The following is a 27,832-nucleotide window of genomic DNA, read 5'->3' on the forward strand; positions in this document are numbered from 1 at the left end:
TTCGAGTCGGGATGAGGCGGTGAGCACAGCTCCCAGCTTCAGATGTGACCCCCACACCCCTCACCTGGGCTCCCAGTTCCATGGGGGTGTGGGTCTGCCTCTGGCTCTGCACTGGGCCCCAAGCTCTGGGAACATGGGACTGTGTGTCCAGCTCCAGGGATGTAGGATCATGGACCCAGCTCCAGGAACACGGGATCATTCCCCAGTGCCAGGGACACAGCACCCAGCTCCAGGGCTGCACGTCAGCGCTCCCCACTCCGTGCAGCAGTGCTCAGCTCTGGTATCAAGAACAAAAATTCGGCAAAAATTAGCTCCGGCTTCTTTATTTAACTTTTGAACGAAATAAACAGGAAACACGTCTGCTTATCTTTATTTTCTTTTCCTTTTTTTTTTTTTTTTTAAGTGGTTTTTTTTTCCCCGACCGCAAAAAGCGGAACCCGGCGAGCTGCGGGGCCCGAGCTGAGCCCGCACAACTCGTGTCAGCAGTGGCGGGCGCGGTGCCGGCGGGCGGTGCTGAGGCCGCGCCGGCCCCGCGGGGGGGGCGGGCGGTGCCGCTTTATAAAGCGGCGGGCGCGGGGCGGGGGCAGCGCCTCGGAGCGCCGCGGGACCGGCCAGCGGCACCGGCACCGGCCAGCGGGGCCTGCCCAGCCCCGGCGGGGCGGAACGGCTCGGAGCGGCTCGGGCCGGGCCCCCCCCTCCCCGTTCCCCGCCGCGGCCGCCGGGCGCGATGAACCGGCGGGGGCTCTGCGCGGGGCTCTACTGGCTACTGCTGCCGCTCGCCCTGCTCGCCGGTGAGTGCGGGGTCCCCACGCGGGGGCGGCCGGCGCGGAGATCCCCCAAAGGTGACCCGGGTGGGTCCCCCGCCCGTGGAGAGGGTGGCTCGGGGACCCCCCCCCCCCCGGGGTTGCCCCGGCGGCTGCTGCCGCTCGCCGGTGGCTGCGGGGCGCGGGGCTTCCCCCAGCACGTGGAGCGAGGGGCGCGGGAAGTGCCGTGAAGCCCGGGGCGAGCGGAGCCCTGCAGCCGGGAACCGGGCTGGGATCCCCCCGCCGGGAGGAGCCGCCGGTGGCTCCGGGGGAGATCGGTGCCGGGACGGTCCCCCCGCGGGGATCGCGCTGAGTTCTCCCCTCTCCACCCGTGACCGAGCCCACTCGCGGGTAGCGCTGCGGCTTTCTCCGGGGCGGGAGGGTGTGCGCGTGTCCCCTCCCGTCCCCCGACACCCGGGGGCTGCTTGGGGTGCAGGTGACCCAGTTTGGTCACAGCCGTGTCACCACGCTCGCTCCGCTGTGGTTGCAAGGTGGGGGGTGAGGAGGGGGCCGGGGTGGGCGATGCCCGGGGGCGGCTGGCACCTCCTTCTGTCCCCATGCCCGGGTGGATCCCGGCAAGCAGAGTGCCCACCCCAGCTCCTGTGGCTCTGCGGTCCCCATGCTGCCACCAGCCCATTCCCAGCACTGTCGGCTTTTGATGGCAGATGTGCCACCCACCGAGGCAACCGGCTGGCCACCGGCCTGGAAAATCCCCGTGTCCCGGGACGCGCAGGACAAGAATCGGTTCTTTGAAGCCCGATTGCTCCGCAGCCTCTTCGGGGACGCTGCGTTTGCGTAGACGCAAAGGAAAAACCTCTCTATAAACAGGATTGTTCAAGGGGCTCCTTGTGCCGGGCACGGGCTGGGGCTGTTCGCCACCAACACCGGGCTCGCACCACCCGCGCTGGGAGCCCTGGCATGGCTTTCGGGGTAGCCCTAGAGTGACTTTTGGGATCGTGTCACCTGGAGAGAGAGGGACATGTGCCCGGCCGAGGGAGGCGCGTCCGGCCGAGCAGCCCCGTTCCCGGCTGTGTTTTGGGGAGCAGGGTTGGGTTTCGGGGTGCTGGCTGTGCCGCTGGCACCGGGCAAAGCCTCGCTGGCAGAGGAAGTCGGTGACTCTTGAAAAAGCTGCTTTTCCTTTGGTTTGCTGGGGCAGTGACTCAGAGCATCGCGCAGGATGTGAGGAGGTTAATTATAACCCAGCCCACGAGCGGGGCTGGGAGCCGGGGCTGCGCTCCCCGGACAGGGGCGCAGCGGCCGGGCCGGGCCGCGGGAGCTGCCGGGTGCATCCCATGGGTGCCCGGGGCGACACGTGGCCTCCGGGAGCAGCGTCCCGTGGGGCCCTCGTGCTCCAAATAACGCTGATTTGGCCCCAAATCGTCCCAGGCTCGCTTGGCTCTTCACCCTGTCCCGGCACGGGCCATGCTGGGGACCCCCGGTCCCCCACAGCTGGGGACACTGGTGGCCTTGCTGTCCCCTCCCCTGTGAGCTACTAGGTGGCTTGTTGAAATTTGGGGCCCCACTTGGGCGGGGACTCCGTCCTTCTCCAGCTGATTGGCCACGGGGGGGTGACTCAGCAGTGCCCAGGGGTCTCGCAGGAGCACCCGGGGGAAACTGAGGCACGGGGGCTGTGGCTCGTCCCACTGCACCTGGGTGGGAGGAATTGCCCCGGAGCACGACCCGCCTGCGGCCCTTCCTTCCCTGGCAATTTGGCTCTTCCCAAACGTCCGGAGGATGTTTGCTCGCGGCTCCCGGCCAGCTCGGGGCGAGTGGAGCTGCAGGCCCTGGGCCCCACGGCGTGGCTCGGGGCGGGCCCCGCTTCCCACGACAGCCCCCCGGCTTCCCACGGCTGGCACAGCACAGACCCCATGGGTGGGTCCCAGCCGTGCCGTGGGGCTGGATCCCCACTGCGGCTTCGTCCTTCCTGCTGGGGTTCTGGGGTGCTGGAGCCGCTGCGGGGGGCACAGCACATCCCATGCAAGGGGGGACCGACCGGGCACCCCCAGTGCCAGTCGTGGCCACGCTGACCCGTGGTGCTCGGGCAGGAGCGATGGGTGAGGGTGGCACCCCCTCCCTGCGGCTGCGGTGCCCCCCCAAACCCCCTGATGTGGGGACACAGCCCCTCCTGCCCGGCCAGGGTGCTGGGGGGTCCCTGGGGGGCCTGGGTGCCGCAGGGCTGGAGCTCAGCCGGCTGCCAGTGTGGGCTGCAGCAGCTGCCTCCTGTGGTCAGGTGCTTTTTATAAAACCAAGGGAAATAAAATAGAGGAGGAAAAAAAAACTCTATTAAAAAAAAAAAAAAAGAAGCAGCAAAGCCACTGCTGTCTCCAAGAGCAATAACTGCTGCTTCCTCCCAGGAGCAGGGGGAGGGGACGGGATGGGATGAGAGGATGGGATGGCATGGAAATGCAGGGCCTGGGTGCCCATGTCCCCAGGACTGAGTCCCCACAGTGCCACCGAGGTGGGGGACACCGTGGGGGCTCCGCAGCGGTGCAGGGGGTCCCCTTTGGGTGAGGACAGCAGGGTTTGGGCATTGCTTCGTGCTGCCATATGGCAGCCATGGGTCATCGCCCTACTGGGAATATTGGTGATATTGGTGGATCTGGGAATGTGCGTCCTCATGTGTCCCAGTGCTGAGCCTGCAGCTCTGGGAGCCCTGTGGCACGGGCTGTGCCATCCTGGTGTGTGCCAGGGAAAGGGGTGTCCCCTGACACTTGTTCCTCGGGCTGCTGCATTCCCGGCCCCATGGCACGAACTCCTGCCTGATGCTGGGATTTCCCAGGCTGGCAGCTGTGGCACCCGCTGGCACCCAGCCCAGAGCCCTCCTGGGGCATCTCCTGCGGCATTCCCAAGAGCAGGGAACTGGTGGGATCAGGATTAACTTTCCACAAAAACAGGATATGGTGGGTGAACCGGTGGGGCTGTTCTTTCCTGGAAAGAGGAGCTGGGGCTGGGAATGTGCCGGTGGCCAGCTCTGCTTGCCCAAGGACTTTTTGCTTTGGAACTGATGGGATTTTGAGATAGGGAGCCACACTGATGGGATTTTGGAATGGGGCCTCTGTGTTTATCACCCTGCCTCTGGTTTGCAGCCAGTGGGTGCAGAGTCCTGGGAGCAAAGTGACACCTTGGGGACCCCGTCAGGGTCCTGGGGGTTGGAGCTGGGGCTGGTGAAGTGGGAGGCAGCTTGGCAGCGCTGCCTGGCTCTGGCAGCAGGTAAGGGCCGTGTGAGTGAGCAGGGCAGGGAATTAAAGAGCTCTGCTAATTAATCCTGAGCGGCCGCAGTCCCCGCAGAGCAGCGGCTGCACCGGCGCCAGGAGCGGTGTGGATGCGCTGATGGTGCAGGGCTGGTGTGTGGGACTCCCCCAGCTCCGGGGGGTCTGGGGAGCCCCCTTTCCCCACGCAGTTGGGAATGGATCCGTCCTGGCAGCTGGCTGGGTGTGGAATGGTGCCTGGTTTGTGGGGGGGGGGGGGCTGTGCCAGACCCCAACCCTGTCCTGCAGCCACTCTTCCCGGCCCAGTGCACCGGGACAGATCCTGATGGCGACTCCTCCTGGCTGCCTCCACTTCACCAGTGGTGCCCAGTGACCCCAATCCCCTCCCATGGTGAAATTCAATTAAGGCTGGCATGGAGGAACCCCACACATCCCGCCCAGCTCCCCAGAGCTGCAATTTTCCTCCTCCCAGCTCGTTAACGTCGTTAATATTTCCCGTGCCGCCGGTGCCGGCTGCGGTGGCGGTGAACTCCTGGCAGCGTGGGAGCTGCTCTGGCTGCTCCCAGGGTCACAGGGCGGGGCAAGCAGGAATTTAGGGTGCCAATCCAGGATACCTGACTTAGGGGACAAGGTGAGTGCTCAGAGAGAGACACCCTGGGATGTCGTGGGTAAGGGCACTGCTTGCGTGGGGAGGGGGCCGTGGGTGCCACGGCGCTGCACCCACCCACCCACACACCCAGCCGGCCGCTCGGTGGGTGGGTTTGCTCTCTCCACATGCCAAACTGGTTTTTCTCCCTGTGCCTGCACTTTTCTGCTGTCAGCACTGCAGGGAACCGGTTCCCTCCGTCTGCAGGACGGAGCACCCACACACCCTGGCACGGCACGCCCGGCTGCAGCCGGGTGGGTTCCCAGCCAGGCTCCGAGGGTGCTCCCGAACCAGGCTGTCACCACCTTCTTTCCCTCCTTTTCTGTCCTGGCTGAAGCCATCGAGCACCTCTGGGAGCTTTCCTGGTGATGCCTGAGGGGTGCAGGGTGAGCCGCCAACCAGAGGGTCCCGGGGGTGCTGGTGGCACCAAGCAACGGGGTCAGCATGTGGGTGCCCCCCCAGTGCCAGCCGTGCCTGTGGGTCTCCCCACAATCCCCGTTCTCATTGGAACTCCAGCCATGCCACCGCGTGCCCTCGGTGCCAGCAGCACCGTGGCCATGGCCGGGCTGAGGGCTCGCGGTGGGGCTGCTTCACCCCAGGGTGGGCAGTGGGGTGGGTGAATGCCAAGGGGGGCCTGCCTGGCTCCCACGGAAGCTGGAGCAGCGTCTCGCCCCCGTGCCGGGAAGGCTCCTCTCGGCGCTGGCGGGGACGGACGGGGAATATTTGCTCCATGAGATCATGGTTTGCCCAAACAGCCAGGAACCCTCGGCAGCAGCGGCGTGCGGGAGGTGACGCGGCCCGGGGTCACCGCGGGGAGGTGGCCGCTGGTGACGGTCCTGCTGCCCCCACCGCGGGCTCCCTGTGCCCCCCACCCCTGCTCGGGGCCGGGCTGTGCTTCGCAGGCTTGGCGACACGTGGGGACCCCGCTGCGGGGCTGGAGCTGGGCTTAGCCCCGGTGTGGGGCTGTGGGACATGTCCCGGGGCGTTCCTGGGCGCTCCCTCCACCGCCCCTGTGCCCTGCGAGGGTGCCCCGCTGTCCCCGGGGGTTGTGCCGTGTCCTCCCCGGCCGCGCTGTCCCTCTCTCCAGGATGTGTTGTCCCACTGAAACCTCGTAAACACAGGAAGGGCCGTGCCGGGCCGCGGTGCTGAGCACGTCCCTGGCGCCCGGCTGGGCCCCCCTCGCCCCCCCAGCCCCACGGGGTCAGGGCTGCCCTCTGACCCCCCTGTCCCACCCCCTTCCCGCGTGGGGTGCCGAGGGGAGCAGCTCCCTGCCCCGGCCGTGCAGAGCCGGGCTCCCCAGCACCGGTTCCCTGTGGCTGCCCCGTTCCTGGGCTGTGCCAGAGGGATCCCCCCATGCTGGTGGGATGTCTCCCCCTGGGCTGCAGCAGAGGGGATGGGGGGGGATGTCCTGGCACTGCCTGGGGCAGGGCACAGTGACAAAGCTCAGCTCCCCATGTCCAGCAGGGCACTGCTCCGGGGGTGTCTCGGTGCTGCTGCCCATCCCCGTGGCCTTGGGGCTGCCCTGGGGGTGCTCCCAGCTCCTCCTGCCGTGCATGTGCCGGTGTCTGTCACTGTGAAAGCGGTGACAGGAACGCTGCGTCCCCAGCTGGGGCGGCAGCTGCCCTGCCACATCCCCGCCGTGCTGTCCTTGTCCCCATCCCTGTCCCCGGTGGTGGCAGCTCTGCAGGCTGCTGCCTCGGCCCCGCTCCTCTGACGGTTTCGTGCCTCCAAACAAGCTGTAATTTAGGTCTAAAAATAAGTGAGGGGGAAGGTGCTGAGCTGGTGGCACACCCAGAGCAGGGCTGGGGACAGGTGCTGTGCCACCCCCGGGGAGGTCACGGGTGGGGGTCGCAGCCTGGCAGGTGGGGGTCCCTGCAATCCTCAGTGTGGTTTTGTGGGAATGATGTGGAAACGTGGCAGATTTTTCTCATGGCTCTTCTTCCCCTGTCATCCCACGTGTCTGGGACCTCGGGTGTGTCCCCTCTTCTCCGTGTCACCCATGTGGGTCACCAGGAGTGGCACAGCCTGAGGTGCTCCTGCCTGTGTCCGTCTTTCTGATGGCATTTCTGGGGGGCTTGACCCCCTCATCCTACCTGGCATCACCCCAGGACCCCAGTCCCACCTGGCATTTCGAGCTGCCTCTCTTTTGGGGATGCCCATGGTGGGGGAGTGCAGCTGTGAGCCCCCCCCGTGCCACATCCCTCTCACTGACCCCGTCCCTTTGTCCCCAGCCTGCCTTTTCCGCTACAACGTGCTCTCCCTGGTGTACCTGCTCTTCCTGCTGCTCCTGCCCTGCTTCCCGGGGCCCTCCCCACACTTCACTGCAGGTAAGGGGCTCACCTGGGGGTGCAGGGCTGGGACAGGTGGGGTGGGCAGCAGGGGGGCTGCCACCCCCCTCCCACGGGCACCTTGGCTGTGGTTTCACCCCGGCTGGGCAGCATGGCTCTGTGTGGAGCCTCTCTGTTAATTATAGCCCAGCAGGGCTATTAATAGCCCTCCTGCTCCCGGATGGCCACTTTGGAGCCTTATTAACCACCAACTTCAGGGCTCAGGGCTGGGCTGTGTGGGCACACCACGAGCAGCCCCTCCGCCCTGCCCGGGGCATCGCGGTGGCCCCAGGGGGTCACCCACACTGGGGCAGGTGGGCACGGGGTGCCCGTAGCCCCCCTGTGCCCGGCTCTGACCCTTCCCCCAGCTCCTGGCACGGCCACAGCTGAAAGCTTTACCCTCTGAATATTTCATGGGCTCACACGGCCCCGGATCCCCGCGCTGCCGAGAGCGTTCGTGTGGATTTACAGGAAAAAACAAATGGAGGGAAAGCTGCTGGCCCGGGGCCGCCCCCAGGCCGGCTCGCAGCTGTGGTGGGCTCGCTGCCCACCCCACCCCCTGGCCAGGAAAATGGGCACAGGGCCCGGAGAGTCGAGTGGGATGGGGGCACGGCTGCAGCTGGTGGAAGGGCTGATGGGGTTTGGGGTGGGGGTGACCCCTGGAGCCCTCCCATGGGACGATCCAGCAGGGAGGGGGATGCCGACTGCATCCCGGTGTGCTCCCTGACCTGCAGGGCCAGGGAAGTGCCAGCTGGGTGCTGCAGGGACACAGGGAGGGAGGGTGCCCTTGGGCTGTGCTGGGCGCACAGTGAGGTGGGCAAAGCCCTGGTGGGATCCTGTCCCAGCGGCAGAGCCTTGGAATCTCTGGGCACAGTGCACCCTTCCCAGCTCTTCCCGAGGGTGCAGGGTCCCTGCTGGGGTTGCTGGTGTCCTTGGGTGGTGGGTGACAGGTTGCCCGTGTCTCGCAGGTCCCACCAGCCGCATCCTCAAAGCCCTGCTGGGGACCAGCATCCTCTTCCTCCTCGCACACTTGGTTTTCCAGATATGCCTGCACACGCTGCCCGTGCTGGACCAGCTGCTGGGGCCCAGCTGTGAGTAGGGGGTGCCCATGCCCACCCTCACCCACCCACAGCTCTACTCCCTGTGCTGCCCTGGGGCTGCACTCTCAAGCTGGGGACGTGTGGGACCCATCCTGCTGGCACTGGGATGGTGCTGAGGCTCTGCAGGGTCCCACCACATGCCATGCCAGGGTGTCTGCTGGGTGCCCACTGCACTGGGCACAGAGCCCATCCTGCAATCCCACGGGTGGGAATGTTCTCCCCGTGGTGGGGGGTGCTCAGAGCCTGCCCACGCGGGGTCTGCCCCGCTCAGTGCCCCCCTTCTCTCCACAGGCAGCTCCTGGGAGGTCCTTGCTCGGCACATTGGGGTCACCAGGTAAGAGCACCCTGGCGTGTGATGCTGGGGGCTGGCAGTGGCTGGGAGGTCACCCCTGAGCCCTCCCCTGCCCCGCTCACCCCCCAGGCTGGACTTGAGTGACATTCCCAACTCGGTGCGGCTCGTGGCGCCCGACGTTGGCATCCTGCTGGTCTCGTCCGTGTCCTTGTGCCTGTGCCGCCGCCTCGGCCCTGCCACCTACAGACGGAACCCGGAGTGCCTGGAGTCCTCTGAGCAGGTGAGAGCCACCCCCGGTGCCGTGGGGACATCCCACCATCCCCATCCCACCGCGTCCGCGCCAGCCTGTCCGTGGCTGGTCCCTGTCTCTTCCCTGGGCACAGCCTGGGACGTGGGGGCTTGGCATGGGGACATCCCCAGTAGTTGGGGACCCAGTTTGGGGCAGTTTTGGCCAGGGTGGAGGGCTCGGTCATTGTCTCCACAGCCTGGAGTGACATGGCCATGGAGGAGTTCCTGTGTTTGCTCCAGCATCGCTGCAGGGACCCCGGCAAACAGCCGGGACAGTGGGGTGGGCAGTTATGGGGTGTCGGCCCCCAGCTCGAGCTCGCTGCTGCAGGGCTGGGTGCTGTGCCGTGCTGTGCCATGCCAGCCCCGCCTGGCAGTGCCAGCAGGTCATGAGGACACCGTGCTCGTGGCAGAGGGGTCACCAGGCAGACACAGCCCTGGTGGCACCCCCAGCCCCGCTTCGGGGCTCCCCACTGCCCAGGCTGCCGTGCCTGGCTGCGGCCGTGCCGGGCTGTAACCGGAGCAGCGGCTGGCGCGGATGCCTTTGCCGTGAGCCCGGGGAGGCAGCCTGGAAAAAAGCTCCGTGCTGGGAACCCGCATCCCGGTGCCAAGAAAAACAGCCGCCCTTCGGAGGCGCTTTCCAGGCAGCTGATGAGATAAACACGGCCAGGTGCCGGGCACTGGGCCCGCCTGGCCGGCCACCCCTGCCCTCCCCAGAGTGGGGAAACTGAGGCACGGCCAGGAGCTGCCCAGGATCGGGTCATGGAGCTCACACCAGCCTGGTTTTCCCTGACAGAGGGAAGAGAAGGATGTGGGGCGGCACCGGCGTGCGGCCAGCAGGGACACGCCGCTGAGCAGCCGGCTCTGGGACAAGGCTCACTGGCTGCTCTGGGAGGCTGGGAAGGGCCTGGCCATCCTGCTGCTGGCCTTGGCAGGTGGGCACGGGGTGAGCGGGGGGGGGCTTGGAGGGCGTGCTGCTGGGGGGATGCTTGGTCTGGGGGAAGAGCTTGGTCCAAAGTGGGGACTCTCAATCCATGGGGGTTGTGGTGCTCGATCTGAGGAGAGGGATGCTTGGTCCATGGGGGGAGGATGGAACATCCAAGGGGAAAAGCTCAGTGCATGGAGGGAGGGATGCTTGGTCCAGAGGGGAAAACAGTCCAGGGAGAGGGGATGCTTGGTGTTAATGGGGAGAATGCAATCCAAGGGAGAAATCTCAATCCAGGGGGAGAGCTGCTCGCTCCGAGGGACAGATGCTTGATCCAGGGAGGAAGAGATGCTTGCTCTTGGGAGGGAGGGGATGCTCAGTCCAAGGAGGGAGGATGCTCATTCCAAGCAGGAGCGATGCTTGGTCTGAGGAGGACGGATTTAGAGTCCAAGAGGCAGGAGATGCTTGGTCCAAGGTGGAAAACGCGGTCCAAGGGGAAGGGACGCTTGCTCTGAGGAGGGATGCTGGGTCCAGCGGGGTGCTCTCAGTCCAGTGGGATGCTGCTCAGTCCAGGGGCTGCCGGGCCGTGCACTGACCGCCTGCGGGGCGCTGCTCCCCAGGGATCACCCTGCCCTCCGCCTCCTCCAGCGTCTACTTCCTGCTCTTCGTGGGGCTGTGCACGTGGTGGGCCTGTCACCTCCCCGCCAGCTGCCAGGCCTTCAACGTCCTCTGCATCCTCGTCAGCATCTACAGCGCCGCCCACCTCCTGTGCCTCTATGCCTACCAGACCCCCTTCGTCCAGGGGGTCTTCCCACCCCCCACCATCTGGGCACGGTGGGTCCGTGGGGAGGGAGCTGTGCCCAGGGTCCCCGTGATGTTGAGCTGCCCCATCCCACCCCGGGGAGGGCAGCCAGAGCATCCCTCCAGTGTCGGCTCGTGGTCCTGGCTGTGGGGTTAATGTCACCTCCTCTGTCCCCACAGGGTGTTCGGCTTCAAGGACATCATCCTGTACCACAACTGCTCCCAGCCCAACACCCTGGAACTCAACACCAGCTACCCCTGGCCCGTCTACGCCAACCCCGGCATCCTGCTCCTGCTCTACTACACCGTGGCCACCCTGGTGAAGCTGCACTGGATGGGTGCCAAGGTGAGGGGCTGCAGGGCTGAGCCGGACACTGATGGTGACAACGGTGACCGTCGTGCCTGGCGCACGTGGCCGCGACTGCCCCGGCCCTGGCGCAGGGGGACGCGGGGGGCAGCGGGGTGCCCGCAGTGTGGGGTGCCTTGGCAGGGGCCTGGGGCACGAGCCTGCTCCCTAATGGTGGCAGTGGGTGCCCTGAGCTGGCTCCTGCCCCTCGCAGAGAACCGTGGCACCGGCACAGCCGTGCTCAAGGGACCTGGTGGAGCTGGAGAGTTGGCCCAAGGACACTGACCGTGTGGTCGAGGACACCAAGGTAGGTTTGGGGGGCTGTGCAGGGAATGGGATGGGGTTGCCAGGGTGGGCTCTGAGCCCTCTCTGCCCCCAGCCCATGCTGTCCCCCAACACTGAGAAGCCGAGCGGCAGCACTGAGAACTGCACCGTGCACGTCCTGAGCCCACGTAAGCCTGAGCCCAGCCCCACCCCAAACCCTGCCCGCAGCCCGGGGTGCCTCACACGCCCCCTCCCCATGCCAGGCAGGAGCCGTCGGGTGGAGTGGCTGCCCCTGCGCACGCTGGGCCACGTCCTCATGAAGCAGAGCTACGTGTCCGCCCTCATCGCCATGATGGTAAAGAGTTGGGAGGGGACAGACATGGGGAGGGGGCTCCTCCTGGGCCGAGCCCTCATCCTCGCTGCCCACAGGTGTGGAGCATCACCTACCACAGCTGGCTGACCTTCGTGCTGCTGCTGTGGTCGTGCCTGATCTGGATGGTGCGGAGCCGCCGGCACTTCGCCATGCTCTGCTCGCCCTTCCTGGTGCTCTACGCCATCACCCTGTGCAGCCTGCAGTACGTCTGGGCCATGGACCTGTCCCCCGAGCTGCCCACCCGCATCAGCTTCATGAGGCTGCAGCCGCTGGGGCTGGTGCATCCCAGGTACCCCTGCCTGGCCCTGGGGGCGAAGGTGAGTGTGGTGCTGTCCCAGCCCTGTGTCCCAGCCCTGTGTCCCAGCCCTGGCTGGCCCCACTCACCGCCTGTCCCCACAGCTCCTGCTCACCCTCACCTTCTGGATGCTGCTGCGGCAGTTCGTTAAGGAGAAGGTGCTAACGAGGAGGGCCCCGGCCATGCCGCTCCTGGAGGTGTCCGTCACGGATACAGGTGAGGGCTCCTGGTGTCACCCACGCTGCGCCAGGCTGAGCGTGGCCACAGCTGGGGGGGGATCCTGGTGCCCCCTGCCCGGCTCCTGCAGCCCCTCTGTGCCCCACAGACACCAGCCAGATGCGGGATGTGCTGAAGAACCTGGGGCAGGTGGTGAGGAATTTCTTTGCCAAGTTCTGGATCTGTGTCTGCGCTGGGATGTTCATCGTGGTGACCTTCACTGGCCGCCTCGTCGTCTACAAGATCGTCTACATGCTCCTCTTCCTCCTCTGCCTCATCCTGTTCCAGGTAGGGGGGCTGGGGACCCCTGGGGACCCGTGCCATCCCCAGGGTGGCCCTGCTGATGTCCATGTCTCCACAGGTGTACTACAGCCTGTGGCGCAAGGTGCTCAAGGGCTTCTGGTGGCTGGTGGTGGCCTACACCATGCTGGTGCTCATCGCCAACTACACCTACCAGTTTGAGGACTTCCCCATGTACTGGAGGAACCTAACGGGCCTCACTGATAACCAGTGAGTGTCCCCGACCCACTGTGGGGTGGCACCAGCCCTGTGGTGGCACCAGGGCACGGCCAAGGGATGGGTTGCACATGGGGAAACTGAGGCACGGAGCAGGGTGGGGTTGAACCCCAGCGTGGGGGCTCGGTGCCCGTTTGGGGTGGGATGGATGGGGCCCCGTGCTGACCCTCGTGTCCCCATCCAGGCTGAGCGACCTGGGCCTGGAGCAGTTCAGCGTCTCCAAGCTCTTCTCCAGCATCCTCATCCCGGGTTTCTTCCTCCTGGCCTGCATCCTCCAGCTCCACTACTTCCACCAGCCCTTCATGCTCATCACCGACCTGGAGCACGTCCGTGCCCCTTCTGTGGCCCCCTGCCGCATCCCCAGGTAGCACCCAGTGCTGGGTGAGCCCCCCTGCACCCCGAGCCCCCCGTCCCCGCTCTGAGCCCTCCTTCCCACAGGTCCGAGGAGCTGCACGGGAGCCGCCTGCTGCGGGATGCGGCCGCTGCCGAGAGCGCCCGGGCCGGAGACTCCGACACCGAGTCCCTGGGTACAGGGCTGGGATGGGGGACGGGCTGGGATGGGGTGTCCTCTGAGCCAGGAGGGACCTAGCAGGGGTAGGGGGATGGATTTGGGTTGATATCCAAGTGTGGGAGGGCATGGAGATGGATTGGGGCACCCTCCAAGCCTGGAAGACTTCCAGGGTATGGATTGGGATGTCCTTCGAGTCTGGGAGGGTATGGAGATATGGATTGGGATGTCCTCTGAGCCAGGAAGGGGCTGGGAGGGCATGGGGGTGGATTGGGGTGTCCTGTTATCCAGGGTGGTGCAAGGATTTATTGGGGTCTCCTCGAAGTCTGGAAGAATACAGGGAAGGACCGCGATGCCCTCTGAGCCAGGAAGAGGCTGGAGGTTGCAGGGATGGGTTGGGTTGTTCTCCAGGTGCGGGAGGTTGTGGGAATGGGTTGGGGTGTCCTCAGAGCCAGGGAGGCTGCGGGGGTGTCCATGAGGGTCCGTGTCCCACAGACTCCAACAAATGGGGGCTGGTGCTGGAGCGCCTGATCGTGCTGGGCCGGACCTTCTCGGACACGGTGACGCGCGGGGAGGTCTTCGTGAGGCGCCTGCTGGAGCTGCACGTCCTCAAGATGGTGGCTGTCTACACCGTCTGGGTGGCCCTGGAGGAGGTACCCTGGGGGGCTGCGGGGTTGGGGGGCTCAGCCGGGCCCCCCCGAGGTGCTGACAGGGCCTGTGTCCGTCCAGGTGTCGCTGATGAACTTCTTGCTGGTGCTGCTGTGGGCCTTGGCCATGCCCTACTGCCGCTTCCGCCGCATGGCCTCGTGCCTCTCCACTGTCTGGACCTGCATCATCATCGTCTGCAAGATGCTCTACCAGCTCGAGATCGTGGACCCCCGCCAGTACTCCAGCAACTGCACCCAGGTGTGCCTGGCAGGGCCGGTTCTGGGGGGGCTCCCTGGCTGGAGAGGGGCTCTGGGGGGCCGAGGGGCACTGACCCATCCGCTGGTGCTCCCCTTTGCAGCCCCTACCCAACAACACCAACCTGACCCCAGAGGAGCTGGGCAACTCCACGCTGTACCGCGGCCCCGTGGACCCTGCCAACTGGTTCGGCATCCGGAAGGGCTTCCCCAACCTGGGGTACATCCAGGTGGGCACGGGGACATTGTGGGGACCACCTGGGGGGATTCTTGGCTTGGCTTGGTCCTGAGCACCCCCTGTTCCCCCAGAACCACCTGCAGGTGCTGCTGCTGCTGGTGTTCGAGGCCGTGGTGTACCGGCGCCAGCAGTACCACCGCAAGCAGCACCAGCTGGTGGCCCCCGTCACCGAGACCATCTTCGAGGACATCTCCCGCCAGCACCTCGACCTCGGCCTCGTCAGCTGCGCCAAATACTTCATCAACTACTTCTACTACAAGTTCGGCTTGGAGGTGGGAGCACGGACGCTGTGGGGGGGTCCCAGAGCTCGCAGCACCCCGGTGCTGAGCCCTGCACCCCCCTGCACCCCCAGATCTGCTTCCTGATGATGGTGAACGTGATCGGGCAGCGGATGAACTTCGTGGTGATCCTGCACGGCTGCTGGCTCGTGGTGATGCTGACGCGGCGGCGGCGCGCGGCCATCGCCCGCCTCTGGCCCAAATTCTGCCTCTTCCTCGTCATCATCCTCCTCTACCAGTACCTGCTGTGCGTGGGGATGCCGCCCGCCCTCTGCCTGGGTAAGGGGCATGGGGGCCTTCCTGGGGGGCACCATTGGCCTGCCCTGGGAAGGGGCTGGAGGAGGGGGGTGGCACTGATTGTGCCCCCCTGCCCTCCAGACTATCCATGGCGTTGGAGCCACACCATTCCCCTCAACTCGGCGCTCGTCAAGTGGCTCTACCTGCCTGACTTCTTTGAGGCTCCCAAATCCACCAACCTCATCAGTGAGTAGCCCCCTGCCCACGTGGTGCCCTGTGCCCCTACTCCAGCCCCACTCCAGTTCCCCCCTACTTCAGTTCCTGGGATCCCCCTGCTCCGAGAGTGCCCCAGCCCCCAGTAGCCCCCTGTCCGAGGGGTGCCCTGTCACCCTACTCCAGCCCCTGTCCCCATCATTGGGGTCCCATCCTGCCTCCAGCAGGGGGAAAAACAGGCAGGAGGGGTGGTGGAGCTTTAGGAGTCCCACCCCATTGGAAGTGGAGCCTAAATCACACACAGCCATTTGGGGGAGGAGTCATGGCAAACCCCACCTCTTTTTGGGGGAGCTTGATTGTTTCCCACCTTCTTTTGGAAAAAGAAGGGGCCTGGAGAGACCCGCACCCAAGGAGGGGCTTGGTTAAAGAGGAGGAGGTCGGGCTGGGAACGCCACACCTGCCTGGAGGGAATGAATGAGCTCCCCATCCTGGCATCCTTGGGGAAGGGTTTGGGGGGGGTACCAGCGTCGAGGGGAGCCCCGTGGCCCGGGCTGAGCCGTGTTCCCGCAGACGACTTCGTGCTGCTGCTCTGCGCCGCCCAGCAGTGGCGCGTGTTCGAGGCCGAGCGCTCCGAGCCGTGGCTGCAGGAGGCCGGGGACAACTCCGACCGGCTCGACCGGGAGCGGGACCACCACAACCCCACCCGGAACTTCATCTACTGCAAGTGGGTGCCCCCGGCACAGCACCCTGACCCGTGGGCTGGGGCCACAGGAATGGCATCCCGTGTGGGCAGGGAATGGGGCGGTCACCTGGGATGGGATCCCTGGGGGTATGGACAGGATGGGACCCAGCTGGGATGAGACTCCTTGGGGTATGGACGGGATGGAATCCCACCCTTGGAATTCCAACCTCGGGATCCCAAACTTTGGGGTATGGATAAGATGGTTCCCCCCCCCGCCAGGGACGGGACCCTGTGGGGTGGGGACAAGATGAGATCCCATCCTTAGATGGCAAATCCTGGGATGGGACCCCTTGAGGTATGGATAAGATGGGACCTTCAGGCAGTGGGACTTGCTGGGCTGGGATCCTCTACAATGGGGTTGGGACTCCTTTGGGCCAGGGGTCCCATTGGACAGGACCCCCCGATGGCTGGAGCAGGAACACTCCCAGGCTCTTCTGGAAGGAGATGAGGTGGTCCAGGACACCCCTGGTGGTGGTGCTGGACCCTCAGAGGCGTTGGGACCCCATAGACTGGACGCAGCCCTTTGTTCCCCACGACAGGGCTGGTGGGGGGACGGGGACTGTGCTGGGAGGGCACCAGGCCCCTGCTCTGAGCAGCCCATCCGCAGGTCCTACCTGGACATGGCGAAGGTGGTGGTGTTCCGCCACCTCTTCTGGTTCGTCCTCGTGGTGGTTTTCATCACCGGCGCCAACCGCATCAGCCTCTTTGGCCTGGGCTACCTGCTGGCCTGCTTCTACCTGCTGCTCTCGGGCACCGCCACGCTGCGCAAGCCGGCCCGCGCCCGCCTCGTGCTCTGGGACTGCCTCATCCTTTACAACATCACCGTCATCATCTCCAAAAACATGCTGTCGGTGCGTTGTGATCCACGTGCTTCTGCTCAGGTCGCCCTGGGCATCCCCTGGGCTGGTGACAGAGCCGTGTGTGCCCTCTCTGCCCGCAGCTCCTGTCCTGCGTCTTCGTGCAGCAGATGCAGAACAACTTCTGCTGGGTGATCCAGCTCTTCAGCCTCGTCTGCACCGTCAAGGGCTACTACGACTGTGAGTTGCTGGTCTGGGGGCGATCTGGGGGGCTTGGGGGTGCAGGTTTGGGCTGCTGCCTGACCCACCTGCACCTCTGCCTGCCAGCCAAGGCGATGGCCAAGGACCATGACTGCACACTGCCCGTGGAGGAGGCCGGCATCATCTGGGACAGCATCTGCTTCTTCTTCCTCCTGCTCCAGCGCCGCATCTTCCTCAGCTCCTACTACTTGCATGTCATGTGGGACCTCCAAGCCTCTGCCCTGCAGCCTTCCAGGTGCGATTAGGGTCCTGGAGGGTCCCCATGGGTGCCGGGGGGCCCCCCTGACCCTCCATTATCCCTGTCCCCCAGGGGTGTGGCTCTGTTCAAGGCCAGCATCATGAAGAGCCTGCGCTCGCACCGGCGAGCCGAGAGGAAGTCGCTGGACCAGCTGAAGCGGCAGTGAGTGGGTTTTGGGGGGGCACTGGGACCCTTCTCCATGCACCTTGGGGCACTCCCGTGTATGGGGTGCCCCTGGGGCTCTGGGGGAGCGGGCTCTGCAGCATCCTCTGCCCGCAGGATGGAGCGGATCCGCACCAAGCAGCAGAAGTACCACCAGGAGCGGCTGCCCCGCAGCGCCGGCCCGGGGCAGGACGGGGCCAGAGCAGGTGAGAGCCGGGGGGGTCCCTCCTGTGTCCCCACCCCCTCTCCGGGCACACGGGTGTGCCTGTGACCCATCGCCGACGCCCATCCTGGTGGAGCCCCTTGGAGCAGTGAGGTGACCCCTCCCCGCCCCGAGTCCCCCCCAGCCGGGGTGGGTGCCCCGGGTGTGGCCGTCCTCAGCCCTGTCTGCCGTCCCACAGCGCCCGGCGGCCCTGCGGACCCGTCCCGGCTGAGGGAGCGGTGGTGGCGGCCATGGTTAGACCACGCCGCAGGTACAGCCCTGGCACGGGGCCGTAACGGGGCACAGCCCCTCGGAGAGGTCCCCCCGCCGGGACCGCTAACACCCACGGGAGCTGTAGGTGACACCCTGCATGTCCCCTGTCCCCAGGCTCGGCCGCAGGGCACTAACCACGGCTCCTCTGCTCCCTAGCACTAACGGGGTGTTGGACTGGGGGTGCCAGGCTGGGGTTGGGGTCACCGACATCGGTTGCCTCCGAACGCTGGCGCCGGAGGGACCCCCCCTTTGGGGACGTGGCAGTTGAGTCGTTGGCTTTGATGTCCCCGTGGGTGTCCTCGGTGCCAGGCGGAGCCCTGGGAGATGGCAGCGAGGCCAGCCTGGGGTGTGACACCCCTGCCATGGCCCTGGCTGTGCCGTGACGCCCTGTGCCCCCACCCCGGCAGTGCTGCATTCCGGGGAATACTTCCTCTTCGAGTCGGACAGCGAGGAGGAGGAGGAGGTGCAGGAGGAGCCACGGCCGGAGAGGCTGAGCGCCTTCCAGGTGAGCAGGGCTGGGGGACTGCAGAGCAGCTGTGGGGGCTGGCAGTGTCCCCAGGGTGCTGATGGCTGCTGTCCCCCTCCAGCTTGCCTACCAGGCCTGGGTGACCAACACCAGGACAGTGCTGCGGCAGCAGGAGCAGCCCGAGCAGCCAGAGCCACCCAGCCCCGAGAGTGCTGCAGGTGGGTGTGACACCCCAAAATAGGGCTGGGGGGGGTCAGGAGGGGACACAGCCCTGCCTGGTGCCCACTGTGTGCCCTGGCAGGGCGCTCCCAGTGTGTGTGGGGACTCTCTGGTAGCTACAATGGGGTTGGGCACGAGCTGTGCAGCTTCTTTGGTGCCCACGCTGGTTTTTAAGGTGGATGTGGGGGGACAGGAGATGGGGTGGTGCATGGGAGAGCCCCAGAAATGATGTTCACCCTTCCCTGGGGTCTGACCCTTGCAGGGGATGGCGCAGGGAGAGAGCTGGAGACTCCCGAGGGGGCTGAAGGCCAGGAGGAAGAGAACACAGAAAGTTCTGGTAGGCGGGCAGCAGGAGTGCAGCTCGGGGGGATGCTGGGGGGGTCTGAGTGGGCACCGAGTGACCCCCCACCCCTCTTTTTGCCCCGGCAGAGCGGAGCAACGTCTTGCAGCGGGCGCTGAACACGCTGAGGTTCCTGTGGCTGCTGTGCCAGGCCCTGGTGGACGGGCTGACCCAGTGGCTGGATGCCTGCACCCGGGAGCACACGGACATGTCCCGCATCCTGCTCCTCGAGAGATGCGTCCTGGCACAGCGGCTGGCCAGGGTGAGCCCGGGGGGGCACTGGGGCAGGGGGGGTGGCACCCCACGGAGGCACTGACACCCTGCCTGCTGCAGGGAGAGGAGATAAACCACGAGTTCCCAGATGAGCTCTACGTGCTGCCGCCGGAGGAGTTCCCGCAGGAGCCGAGCCTGCCCGGCGCCTTGGCTGCAGATTCCCAAAGCGGCGCTTCCAGGCAGGTGCATAGATACCCCGTTGGCAGTGCCACAGGCGCAGCGGGCGGGCACGGGGCTCACCCCTGTCCCTGTGTCATCCCCAGCGGGTGCCCAAGAGCCGCCCCTGCCGACAGCCAGGAGCTGGTGACAAACCTGGGCTCCCAGGAGGACGTGGCTGATGCCCAGGGGTTCCTGGCCGTGCCCCAGCAGCGCAGGCGGACTGCCAGTGAGCTCCTCATGAGCAGGTGGGCGTGGGGACAGCGGGACGTGGGGACAGCGGGACGGGGATGGGGAGTGGCAGGGGGCTCACCCCGGCCCTGCATCCCACAGGAGGACGTACGTCTCCGAGCTGGAGGAGTCGGAGCGGTTCTACCAATCCCACAACCGGTTCCTGAAGCTGCTGCTGGCCGGGTACCGCTGTGTGACCGCCCACTCCGAGCTGCTCTGCTACTTCATCATCATCCTCAACCACATGGTCACTGCCTCCATCCTCTCCCTCTTCCTGCCCATCCTCGTCTTCCTCTGGGCCATGCTTTCCATCCCCCGGCCCACCAAGCGCTTCTGGATGACCGCCATCATCTTCACTGAGGTGGGCAGGGGGTGGCCGGTGAAGGGACGATGCCACCCAGCCCCCGCTACCACCCGCTGACCCAGCGTCCCCACAGGTGATGGTGGTGGTGAAGTACCTCTTCCAGTTTGGGTTCTTCCCCTGGAATGGCTACATCACCCTGCTGCGCAACGAGGGCAAGCCCTTCTTCCCACCACGCATCCTGGGCTTGGAGAAGACTGGCCGCTACAACAAGTACGACCTCCTGCAGCTCCTGGCCCTCTTCTTCCATCGCTCCCTGCTGCTGGTGAGCCCTGGGCCGTGGGTGGGTGTTTGGGGGGAGCTGCAGCTGCTCCTGGGGGGCTCTGGGGAGAGCCCAGTGGGTGCTGGGTGGCTCTGCCGTGGTTTCCCACCAGTGCTGGTTGGGAGGGAGTTGATGCTGCGGGATGGGGAGTGAGGTGTGTGGGGCTGGGGGGCAGCAGGACCTGTGACCGTGTCCCTCCGCAGTCCTATGGGCTGTGGGACCATGAGAAGACGGAGGAGAAGCGGGCGGACAGCAGTGAAGGGGAGGAGAAGGAGGAGGCAGCTGTGTCCCCGCCGTTGGTGCTGGTTGAGGATTGGCCAGAGGCTCCGGCCCAGCCGGAAGCACTGGGAGCAGCCACAGAGCCGGAGCTGGAGTTGGAGCCAGAGGGCAAGTCCGTGGAGCAGAGAGAGGGGACCGAGACCACACGGCTCCGCTTCAGGAGAAGTCAGGGGAGAAAGACACCAGAGATGGTTCCAGGGGAAGGTGAGCACCACTTCCCAGCCCTCACACCCTGGTGAGGAGCAAGGCTGGCACCCCCAGCGTGCTGGGGTCGGGCAGGGTGTGGCCTTGCAGGACTTGGGCTGTCACCCACGCTGTGCCTCACTTCAAGGGGTTGAGAAGGAGAAGAAAGAAGAGGTGGAGGAAGCAGCAGAAGAGAGCCACGCTCAGAGGAAGCTGAAGGCGTTTGGCTTGCGGGTCAAGGGCTTCTTCCTCACCATGTGAGTCGTGGCGGTGCTGGTTGGGGTGGGGGCTGTGGGGTGCAGTCCCAGTCACCTGTCCCTGTGTCCCCTGTCCCCACAGGGCACAGAACGTGTACCGGCCAGTGCGCAAGTTCTTCCAGGACATCCTGAACACGCAGAACCACGCGGCCACCGACGTCTACGCTTACATGTTCATGGCCGACGTGGTCGACTTCATCATCATCATCTTCGGCTTCTGGGCCTTTGGGGTGAGCAGGGAGTCCCACAGGGCCCTGGCTGTCCTGCCCCTGCCACAGGGGCGAGGCTAGGCCACGTGCTGACCTCTGCTGCACCCCAGAGATACACGGCGGCCGCCGACATCACCTCCTCGCTGTCGGAAAACCAAGTGCCGCAGGCTTTCCTGGTCATGGTGCTCTTCCAGTTCACCACCATGGTCATCGACCGCGCGCTCTACCTCCGCAAGACTGTGCTGGGCAAGCTCATCTTCCAGGTCATCCTGGTCTTTGGCATCCACATCTGGATGTTCTTCATCCTGCCGGCCGTCACCCAAAGGTACATCCCAAAGAATTCCCTGCCATGGCACTGCGTGGTCCTTGCGTGGCACCTTGGTGTCCCTGGGCCCACGTGGTGGCCCAGCCTGGTGGCTGAGGGGGTGACATGTCCCTCCCTCAGGTTGTTCAGCCTCAACTCGGTGGCCCAGCTGTGGTACTTCGTGAAGTGCATCTACTTTGGACTGTCGGCCTACCAGATCCGCTGTGGCTACCCCACCCGCATCCTGGGCAACTTCCTCACCAAGAAATACAACCACCTCAACCTCTTCCTCTTCCAGGGGTATGGCACGGGGTTGCAGGGACCCCTGGGCACCCCGAGGGTGCCGTACCAGTGCCCTGTCCCCGTGTCCCCCCAGGTTCCGCCTCGTGCCCTTCCTGGTAGAGCTGCGGGCCGTCATGGACTGGGTGTGGACGGACACGACGCTGTCCCTCTCCAACTGGATGTGTGTGGAGGACATCTACGCTAACATCTTCATCATCAAGTGCAGCCGAGAGACAGAGAAGGTACAGCCCCTGTGCCAGGAAGGGTCCCCCACTAAGCCCCTTGTTTCTTGGGGTCCCCCTGAGCCCACCCTACACTGTGTGCTGTCTCCCCCCACCCCAGAAATACCCCCAGCCCAAGGGGCAGAAGAAGAAGAAGGTGGTGAAGTATGGCATGGGCGGCCTCATCATCCTCTTCCTCGTGGGCATCATCTGGTTCCCGCTGCTCTTCATGTCCCTGGTGCGCTCCGTGGTGGGCATTGTCAACCACCCCATCGATGTCACCGTCACCCTCAAGCTGGGGGGGTACGAGGTGAGGATGTGGGGTGGGTGTTGGGGTGTCCAGCTGGGACACCAGCGTGGCCTGCCTGGCTGATGTCCCCCTGTCCCCCAGCCCCTGTTCACTACGAGCTCCCAGCAACAATCCATCCAGCCCTTCACCTCCCAGGACTACGAAGACCTCACCAAAGAGTTTGAGAGGGAGCCGGTAAATCCCCCCCCACCCCAAAAAATCCCTGCTGGCTGCCCTGGGCAGGGGCTGGCAGAGCTCCCAGGGTGGGGGCTGAGCCCTGTCCCCCCCGGTGGCAGCTGGCCATGCAGTTCATCACCCTCTACGGCGAGGAGGACATCGTGACCGCCCGCGTCGAGGGCAGCTCGGGCTCTTTGTGGAGCATCAGCCCCCCGAGCCGCGAGCAGATGCAGCAGGAGCTGCAGAACAGCTCCTCTGACATCACCCTGCACTTCACCTGGACCTTCCAGAGGTACCTCCGGCACGGCCAGGGAGGGGCCAGCCTTGCCTGCGCCCCCCCTGCCCACACTGAGCCTCTCCTGCCCGCAGGGACCTGAGCAAGGGGGGCACGGTGGAGAACGCCTACGGCAAACTCACCAGAGACCTGGAGCCCGGAGCGCCCCAGCGCCTGGAGCTGGCCCAGCTGCTGGGTGGCACCAGGGATGACCCTGTGTGAGTGTCCCCTGGGGAGAGGGACTGGAGCCCTGTGCTCAGTGGGATGGTGTAACCCCCCCCCCTCGCCCCCCTTTCTTGCAGGGAATTGCCCAAACTCTTCCCCAAATACATCCGGGCGCCCAGCGGCCTCGAAGCCGAACCCGTCAAGCAGCTGCTGCCAAGTAGGTCCCAACGTGTCCCCCCACCCCAGAAAATCAGCACTGGGTGCCACCTCTCTGGAGACAGGGATGACATGAGTCCCTGTGTGCCCCTCCCTAAAAAATCAGTGCTGGGAGCACACCAGTAGCCTGATGGTGCCACCCCCCTGCAGACAGTGAGGATGTGAGTCCCACTGTGCCACTCCCCCCCAAAAAAAATCATCCTTGAGAGCACAGCAGCCACCGTGCTGTGCCCTGATGCTGTCACCCTCTCCAGATGACAAGGACAGCTACCTGGACGTGGAGGTGCAGCTGAAACGGGAGCGCAGGGGCTCGGGCCAGGATGACAACTTTGTGGAGTGGTGGGTGCTGAGGCTGAAGGACGCCCCACCCCGCGACGGCAACATCCTCCCCCTGATCATCTTCAACGACAAAGTCAGCCCTCCCAGCCTGGGCTTCCTGGCTGGCTACGGGTGCGTGGAGGGTGCCAGGGTGGGGGTGGATCCGGAGGGAATTCAGGGTGGGATCCAGGAATGCAGGATGTGCCCCTCCCTTGCAGGATCATGGGGCTCTACGTGTCCATCGTGCTGGTGATCGGCAAGTTCGTGCGGGGCTTCTTCAGCGAGATCTCCCACTCCATCATGTTCGAGGAGCTGCCCTGCGTGGATCGCATCCTGAAGCTGTGCCACGACATCTTCCTGGTGCGGGAGACGGGCGAGCTGGAGCTGGAGGAGGAGCTCTACGCCAAGCTCATCTTCCTCTACCGCTCGCCCGAGACCATGATCAAGTGGACACGGGAGAAGGAATAAGGGGAAGGGGTTCCAGCCCCCCCCAGACAGGGACATCACCGCCAATGCCTTAAGCAGCCCCCCCCGGCTGGGGCCGCATCCCGGCCCAGGAGGCAGTGGGGTCTGGGGTTCTGGGCGCTCCCTTGGAGGATGTTTTTCTGGATGTTTCTCTTCTGTTGCTTTGAAGCCGTCCGACCTGCACAGACCACGTTGTGCCTTCCCGGGGAGGGGGACAGGAGGTGGCCCCCCCCACCCACTGGGCACCTCTGGCTGCCAGGTGGGGATGGGGGGGTCAGGAGCCAGCCCGTGCCCCCTCCCTGCCGGCCCCAGCCCTGCTCCAGAACCAGGTTGAACTCAAAAGCAATAGCTCCCCCCCCCAGCTCCAGGATGGGGGTCCTGGGTTGTGGCCCCCCACGTTTGGGGGGGCCTGGCAGCCCCAGTTGGACTTTAGACACTTGTGACTTTGGGTTTGTTTTTTTTTTTATTAATTCAAATGGTTTATTTATACAGATATCGAATAAAACAAACTTGAGGCCTCCTGGGCTAGCAGGCAGCTGAGGCAGGGAGTGGGGGGGGACCAGGGACCTGCACCCCAGCCCCCCAGTAAACGGGGGGTGGGGGCTGTCCCCGCCCCTGCCTGTGACAGAAATGGGGTATAAAAGCAGCTGCCTGGGTGGCCCGAGTCCTCACCAACCTCTGCGCTACCCCTGAGGGGTGGCACCTGCCCCAGCAGTGCCACAGCGGGATGGGGGTGTGTCCCCTGCTGTCCCCAACCCCTTCAGCTTTTGCCGGACTCTTGGTTCTCCTGGTTCTGCTCCATCTCAGCTCTGCAAGGGATGGATGCTATGGATGGACACGGCCTGGGAGGCTGAGCCAGGGCGGGAGGGGACCCCCACCCCCGGTACCTGCGGATCCTGCGCTGGCCCTCGGCGCGCACGTAGGCTGGCAGTGTGGCAAGGGGACCCTGCAAGAGTGGGGCCATGAGCCTGGGGACCCCCAATCCCCCCGAGAACCACCCCCCTGTACCCCAAAACCTCACCAGCTCCTTGAAGGTGAGGCGGCAGCTGTAGCACAGCAGGGGGATGTAGGCAGCTTTGCTCTCAGCCCTGGGGACAGGGACAAGGACAGGGAAGCTCAGTGGTGCTGCTGTGGTGGCCTGGGAGTGGGTGTGGAATGCTGGAGTCCCCCCTGCCCACATGCTCACCCTTCTCCCGGTTTCTCCAAGATCAGCGTGGGCTCCAGAGCCAACTCCTCCTCTGCAAGAGCCAGGGGGGTCACTGAGGGGTGCACGGCTGCTCCCCAAATCCCCCGAGCCCCTCACTGTCCCCCCACTCACCCCCATCGGTGTCCAGGCCACAGAGGCAGAGGAGGCAGCGCTGGGACTCACTGCTGGCCTTGGCTGGCTCCGGGCTCAGCTTCTCCCCCGTCCTGCAGCCACAACGGGGGGTGTGGGTGCACCCCAATCCCCCCCCAGCCCCAGTACCCCCACAGGGACCCCCCCATACCGGTACACAGTGCTGATGGTGGAGGGGAACTCCTCCTGCAGCCCCAGCAGGAAGCGCTCGACCAGCTGGTGGATGCTGGGCTTCTCCCGGCGCTGTGGGAACCAACAGGGGAGGGCAGAGCTGGGCTGGGCAGTCCTGTCCCCACCATGGGGATGCAGAGCTTGGCTCCCCACCATGGGATTCCCCCTACCTTGGTGAAGAGGGGTGGCACGCTGACGGTGGGGACGCTGAAGAAGCGGTTGTAGAAGGCGATCTCCTTGGCCGTGTAGTCCCGCATGGGTCTCACCACCATCACATCGCCGTGGCGCTGGTCCGTGAAGCCCTGTGGGTGCAGGGCTGCCAGGGGACTGTGCCACCACCAAGCCACACCCCCACGGCATCGTGTCACCCTTAAGCTCACCGTGTCGACGGCGAGGAAGGCGCCGCGCCCCAGGGACAGGTTGGTGAGGAGCTTGATGGCCACGCGCGTGAGGCTCTCGCCCATCATCACCTTGGCGTAGCCCCTGTCCCGGGCCAGCTGCATGATCAGGTGGGTCCTGGGGACGAGGTGACAGTGGATCAGAGCCACCACCCCCGCCTGGCGCTGGCCCCAGGCAGGGTCAGTCCCTCACCGCAGCATCTGCAGCAGCTCCTCCCGCGCCGTCGCCGTCCCCGCGGCCTCGAAGCTGCGGAGCAGCTCCTGGGTCTGGGCAGCGTCCGGCAGGCGGGGGGTGGACGGGGATCCTGCTGGTGTGTCCTGAGTGCTGTGGCCAGGCAAAGAAGTGCCACTGTCCCCGTCCTGCCGCTGCTGCTGGATGAAGCTGTCCACAGCCTCCTTGTAGGAAGGGCTGGACGGGCCGGAGTGCTCCGGCCCCGGCTGTAAGATGGACGGGGGCAGCTCCAGTGCCTGCGGGGCAGAGATGAATACAGGGGGAGTTGGGGTGTCCAGGTGAGTCCCCCTACCTCAGCACCTGTCCCCATGTCACCCCAATACCTCCTCCAGGTGGATCACGTGGTAGGGGAAGCCAGTGGCCTGCAGCAGGGTCTCCATCTGGGCCAGGGTCTGCTCCCGCTGCTCCGGGCTCTGCCTGCACACGGCTCCCTCTGGAAGGCAGGGGGGCAGTGCCAGGGCTACTGTCACATTCCCAGCCCCATTCCTGGGGCCAGGGGGACAGCACGGGGTGCCATGGCCTTGCTGGGCTGGGTGGCAGCACCCTGGCCCTGGCACAGTGCAGGGGACACTGTGCTGGGAGTGGGTAATGGGGCAGGGAATGGGGCAGGGAACAGGCAATGCAGCTGGGAACTGGCAGCAGGACAGGGAACAGGCAGTGGGGCAGGGAATGGACTGGGAATGGGCAGTTGGACACGGAGCAGGGAATGGACTGGGAATGGGCAGTTGGACACGAAGCAGCAGCGGGGTTCCCTCACCCTCAACATAGACGAGGCCGGGGACGAAGCGGAGCCTCTTGGCCGCCTCCCGGCTGAGCCCCTGGCAGAGGAGTGGGGTGAGGTGTGGGGTGAGAGGGGTGGCTGAGCCGTGCACCTCCCGAATCCCCCCAAGCCCCGAATCTCACCTCCTGCACCTGCCGGACCATGGCACTGGAGGCAGGGCCCCCTGACACTGCCAGCAGCACCTGTGGGGACAGCGGGGACGGTCACCGGCCCTGGTGCCACCCCCAGGTCCCCTGTCCAGGTCCCTCCTCCCGGTACCTTCTCTCCCGGGAAGATGACGCGGTTCTTGCCCAGCATGGCTCGGAACTTGTGCACGAAGTACTCACGGAAGCAGCCGCTGGGGGACACGGGGACATGTGGACCCCTGGGCCACGGCCTGTTCCAGCCCCCAGACCCCACATCCCCAGGTCCCAAAGTCCTCTTGATGTCCCCAAGACCAATGTCCCAGAGATCCAATGATCCCCTGACATTACTGTCCCCCCTCCCCTATGTCCTCGAGACCCAGTGTCCCCAAGCTTTGACGTTCCTCAGCCCTGCTGCCCCAGACACCCAACGTCCCCAAACCTTGAAGTCCCACAGATCCAATGTCCCCAGCCTCAACATCCCAATGTCCCAGACACTCAACGACCCCCAGACCAAACGTCCCCGATCCCTGATGTCCCCAAGACCCAAAGCTCCCAAGCCCCCATGTTCTGGAGACTCAAAGACCCCAATTTCTGATGTCCCCAAGCCCCAATGTCCTCATCCCAGCATCCCTGCCCGGTCCCTCACCGGCAGAAGGGGTCCCCGACGCGGATGATGAGGGCGGCCGTGCCCTGTCCGCACTTCATGCACGTTCGGGGGTGGCTGCGGGGACACGGCCGGTCACCGGGAACACCGGGACGGTCCCTGTCCCCGGGCAGCACCAGGGATACCCGCGATGTTACCGGGGGAAGCAGCGAGAGATATCGGGGGACACCGGGATCGGAGGTGACACGGGGGAATACTGGAGGGACACCGGGAACAGCACCGGGGGGAGACCGGGCGGTACCGGGGGGTGCTGGCGGGCGCATTGGGGATGTACCGGAGGCAGCACGGGGGGGATGCCCGGGGGAATACCGGGGGGTACCGGGAGCGGCCCCGGGTGTCCATTCTGAGGCCGTCCGGACTCCCACCTGTCTCCCGGTGCGCGGCGGCGCCGCGGCGGTTCCGTGTCCGCCCCGCACCCGCCACCGTCGCCCGCCGCATCGCACATGGCGGCCCCGCTGCGTCCCGCTCGGCTCGGGCCCCGCTCGGCCTCGTTCGGCTCCCCTCGGCTACGCTCGGCCCTGTTCGGCTCCGCTCGCCCCGACCTCGGCTCCTCTCGGGTGTCCCGGCGGGTCCCGCTGTGTCCCGGTGCGCTCCCCTCGGCTACGCTCGGCCCTGTTCGGCTCCGCTCGGCTCGAATTCGGCTCCTCTCGGGCGTCCCGGCGGGTCCCGCTGTGTCCCGGTGCGCTCCCGTCGCGCAGTGATGACGCGCGGCGCCTCTCGATGACGTCG

At 65.7% G+C, this 27,832-nt stretch overlaps 2 protein-coding genes across 5 annotated transcripts; one reads left to right on the forward strand and one right to left on the reverse strand.

The window, feature by feature from the left end:
- The first annotated feature begins 644 nt into the window (after nucleotides 1–644).
- On the forward strand, nucleotides 645–23,917 carry PIEZO1 (piezo type mechanosensitive ion channel component 1 (Er blood group)). 4 transcript variants are annotated; one of them, XM_069026547.1, is made up of 51 exons: nucleotides 645–791; nucleotides 6,890–6,985; nucleotides 7,954–8,076; nucleotides 8,377–8,419; nucleotides 8,507–8,657; nucleotides 9,459–9,597; nucleotides 10,208–10,421; nucleotides 10,569–10,734; nucleotides 10,949–11,041; nucleotides 11,114–11,186; nucleotides 11,262–11,353; nucleotides 11,428–11,688; nucleotides 11,771–11,882; nucleotides 11,992–12,170; nucleotides 12,244–12,392; nucleotides 12,583–12,762; nucleotides 12,837–12,925; nucleotides 13,402–13,559; nucleotides 13,636–13,812; nucleotides 13,913–14,038; nucleotides 14,118–14,318; nucleotides 14,399–14,603; nucleotides 14,703–14,807; nucleotides 15,345–15,498; nucleotides 16,124–16,367; nucleotides 16,457–16,553; nucleotides 16,641–16,809; nucleotides 16,885–16,974; nucleotides 17,092–17,180; nucleotides 17,376–17,447; nucleotides 17,857–17,954; nucleotides 18,037–18,133; nucleotides 18,397–18,471; nucleotides 18,564–18,736; nucleotides 18,808–18,926; nucleotides 19,011–19,151; nucleotides 19,237–19,495; nucleotides 19,572–19,760; nucleotides 19,961–20,240; nucleotides 20,368–20,476; nucleotides 20,559–20,706; nucleotides 20,796–21,010; nucleotides 21,131–21,289; nucleotides 21,366–21,513; nucleotides 21,614–21,802; nucleotides 21,884–21,976; nucleotides 22,078–22,250; nucleotides 22,328–22,450; nucleotides 22,535–22,614; nucleotides 22,868–23,063; nucleotides 23,150–23,917. In XM_069026547.1, exons 1-51 carry the CDS (start codon nucleotides 728–730, stop codon nucleotides 23,397–23,399), a joined length of 7,425 nt encoding a protein of 2,474 aa, XP_068882648.1. In that variant the 5' UTR covers nucleotides 645–727; the 3' UTR covers nucleotides 23,400–23,917. The 4 variants fall into 4 exon arrangements, with proteins under 4 accessions (XP_068882648.1, XP_068882647.1, XP_068882646.1 ...); XM_069026546.1 differs by having other exon boundaries at nucleotides 11,114–11,353; XM_069026545.1 differs by having other exon boundaries at nucleotides 11,114–11,353; nucleotides 18,808–19,151.
- Nucleotides 23,841–27,787, reverse strand: CTU2 (cytosolic thiouridylase subunit 2). The gene is made up of 15 exons (XM_069026550.1): nucleotides 27,469–27,787; nucleotides 27,086–27,160; nucleotides 26,573–26,651; nucleotides 26,437–26,496; nucleotides 26,291–26,351; nucleotides 25,857–25,966; nucleotides 25,495–25,769; nucleotides 25,284–25,419; nucleotides 25,074–25,205; nucleotides 24,884–24,975; nucleotides 24,715–24,806; nucleotides 24,583–24,634; nucleotides 24,418–24,484; nucleotides 24,284–24,342; nucleotides 23,841–24,205 (listed from the first exon to the last, which is right to left on the reverse strand). The coding sequence occupies exons 1-15, from the start codon at nucleotides 27,546–27,548 to the stop codon at nucleotides 24,157–24,159; spliced, it is 1,419 nt and encodes a 472-aa protein (XP_068882651.1). The 5' UTR covers nucleotides 27,549–27,787; the 3' UTR covers nucleotides 23,841–24,156.
- Between the last annotated feature and the right edge of the window lie 45 nt (nucleotides 27,788–27,832).

This window comes from Aphelocoma coerulescens, chromosome 11 (assembly GCF_041296385.1).
Source record: "Aphelocoma coerulescens isolate FSJ_1873_10779 chromosome 11, UR_Acoe_1.0, whole genome shotgun sequence".
NCBI lineage: Eukaryota > Metazoa > Chordata > Aves > Passeriformes > Corvidae > Aphelocoma > Aphelocoma coerulescens.

Excerpts from the sequence above, each read along its gene's own strand:
- CTU2 (XM_069026550.1), bottom strand. The coding sequence starts at position 27,548 with ATGTGCGATGCGGCGGGCGACGGTGGCGGGTGCGGGGCGGACACGGAA. Across the intron at positions 25,770-25,856 it reads ACGTGATCCACCTGGAGGAG|GCACTGGAGCTGCCCCCGTC; the intron begins GTATTGGGGTGA and ends TCTGCCCCGCAG. Across the intron at positions 25,420-25,494 it reads GAGCTGCTGCAGATGCTGCG|GACCCACCTGATCATGCAGC; the intron begins GTGAGGGACTGA and ends CCTCGTCCCCAG.
- PIEZO1 (XM_069026545.1), top strand. The coding sequence starts at position 728 with ATGAACCGGCGGGGGCTCTGCGCGGGGCTCTACTGGCTACTGCTGCCG. Across the intron at positions 10,735-10,948 it reads TGCACTGGATGGGTGCCAAG|AGAACCGTGGCACCGGCACA; the intron begins GTGAGGGGCTGC and ends TGCCCCTCGCAG. Across the intron at positions 12,171-12,243 it reads TCTGCCTCATCCTGTTCCAG|GTGTACTACAGCCTGTGGCG; the intron begins GTAGGGGGGCTG and ends ATGTCTCCACAG.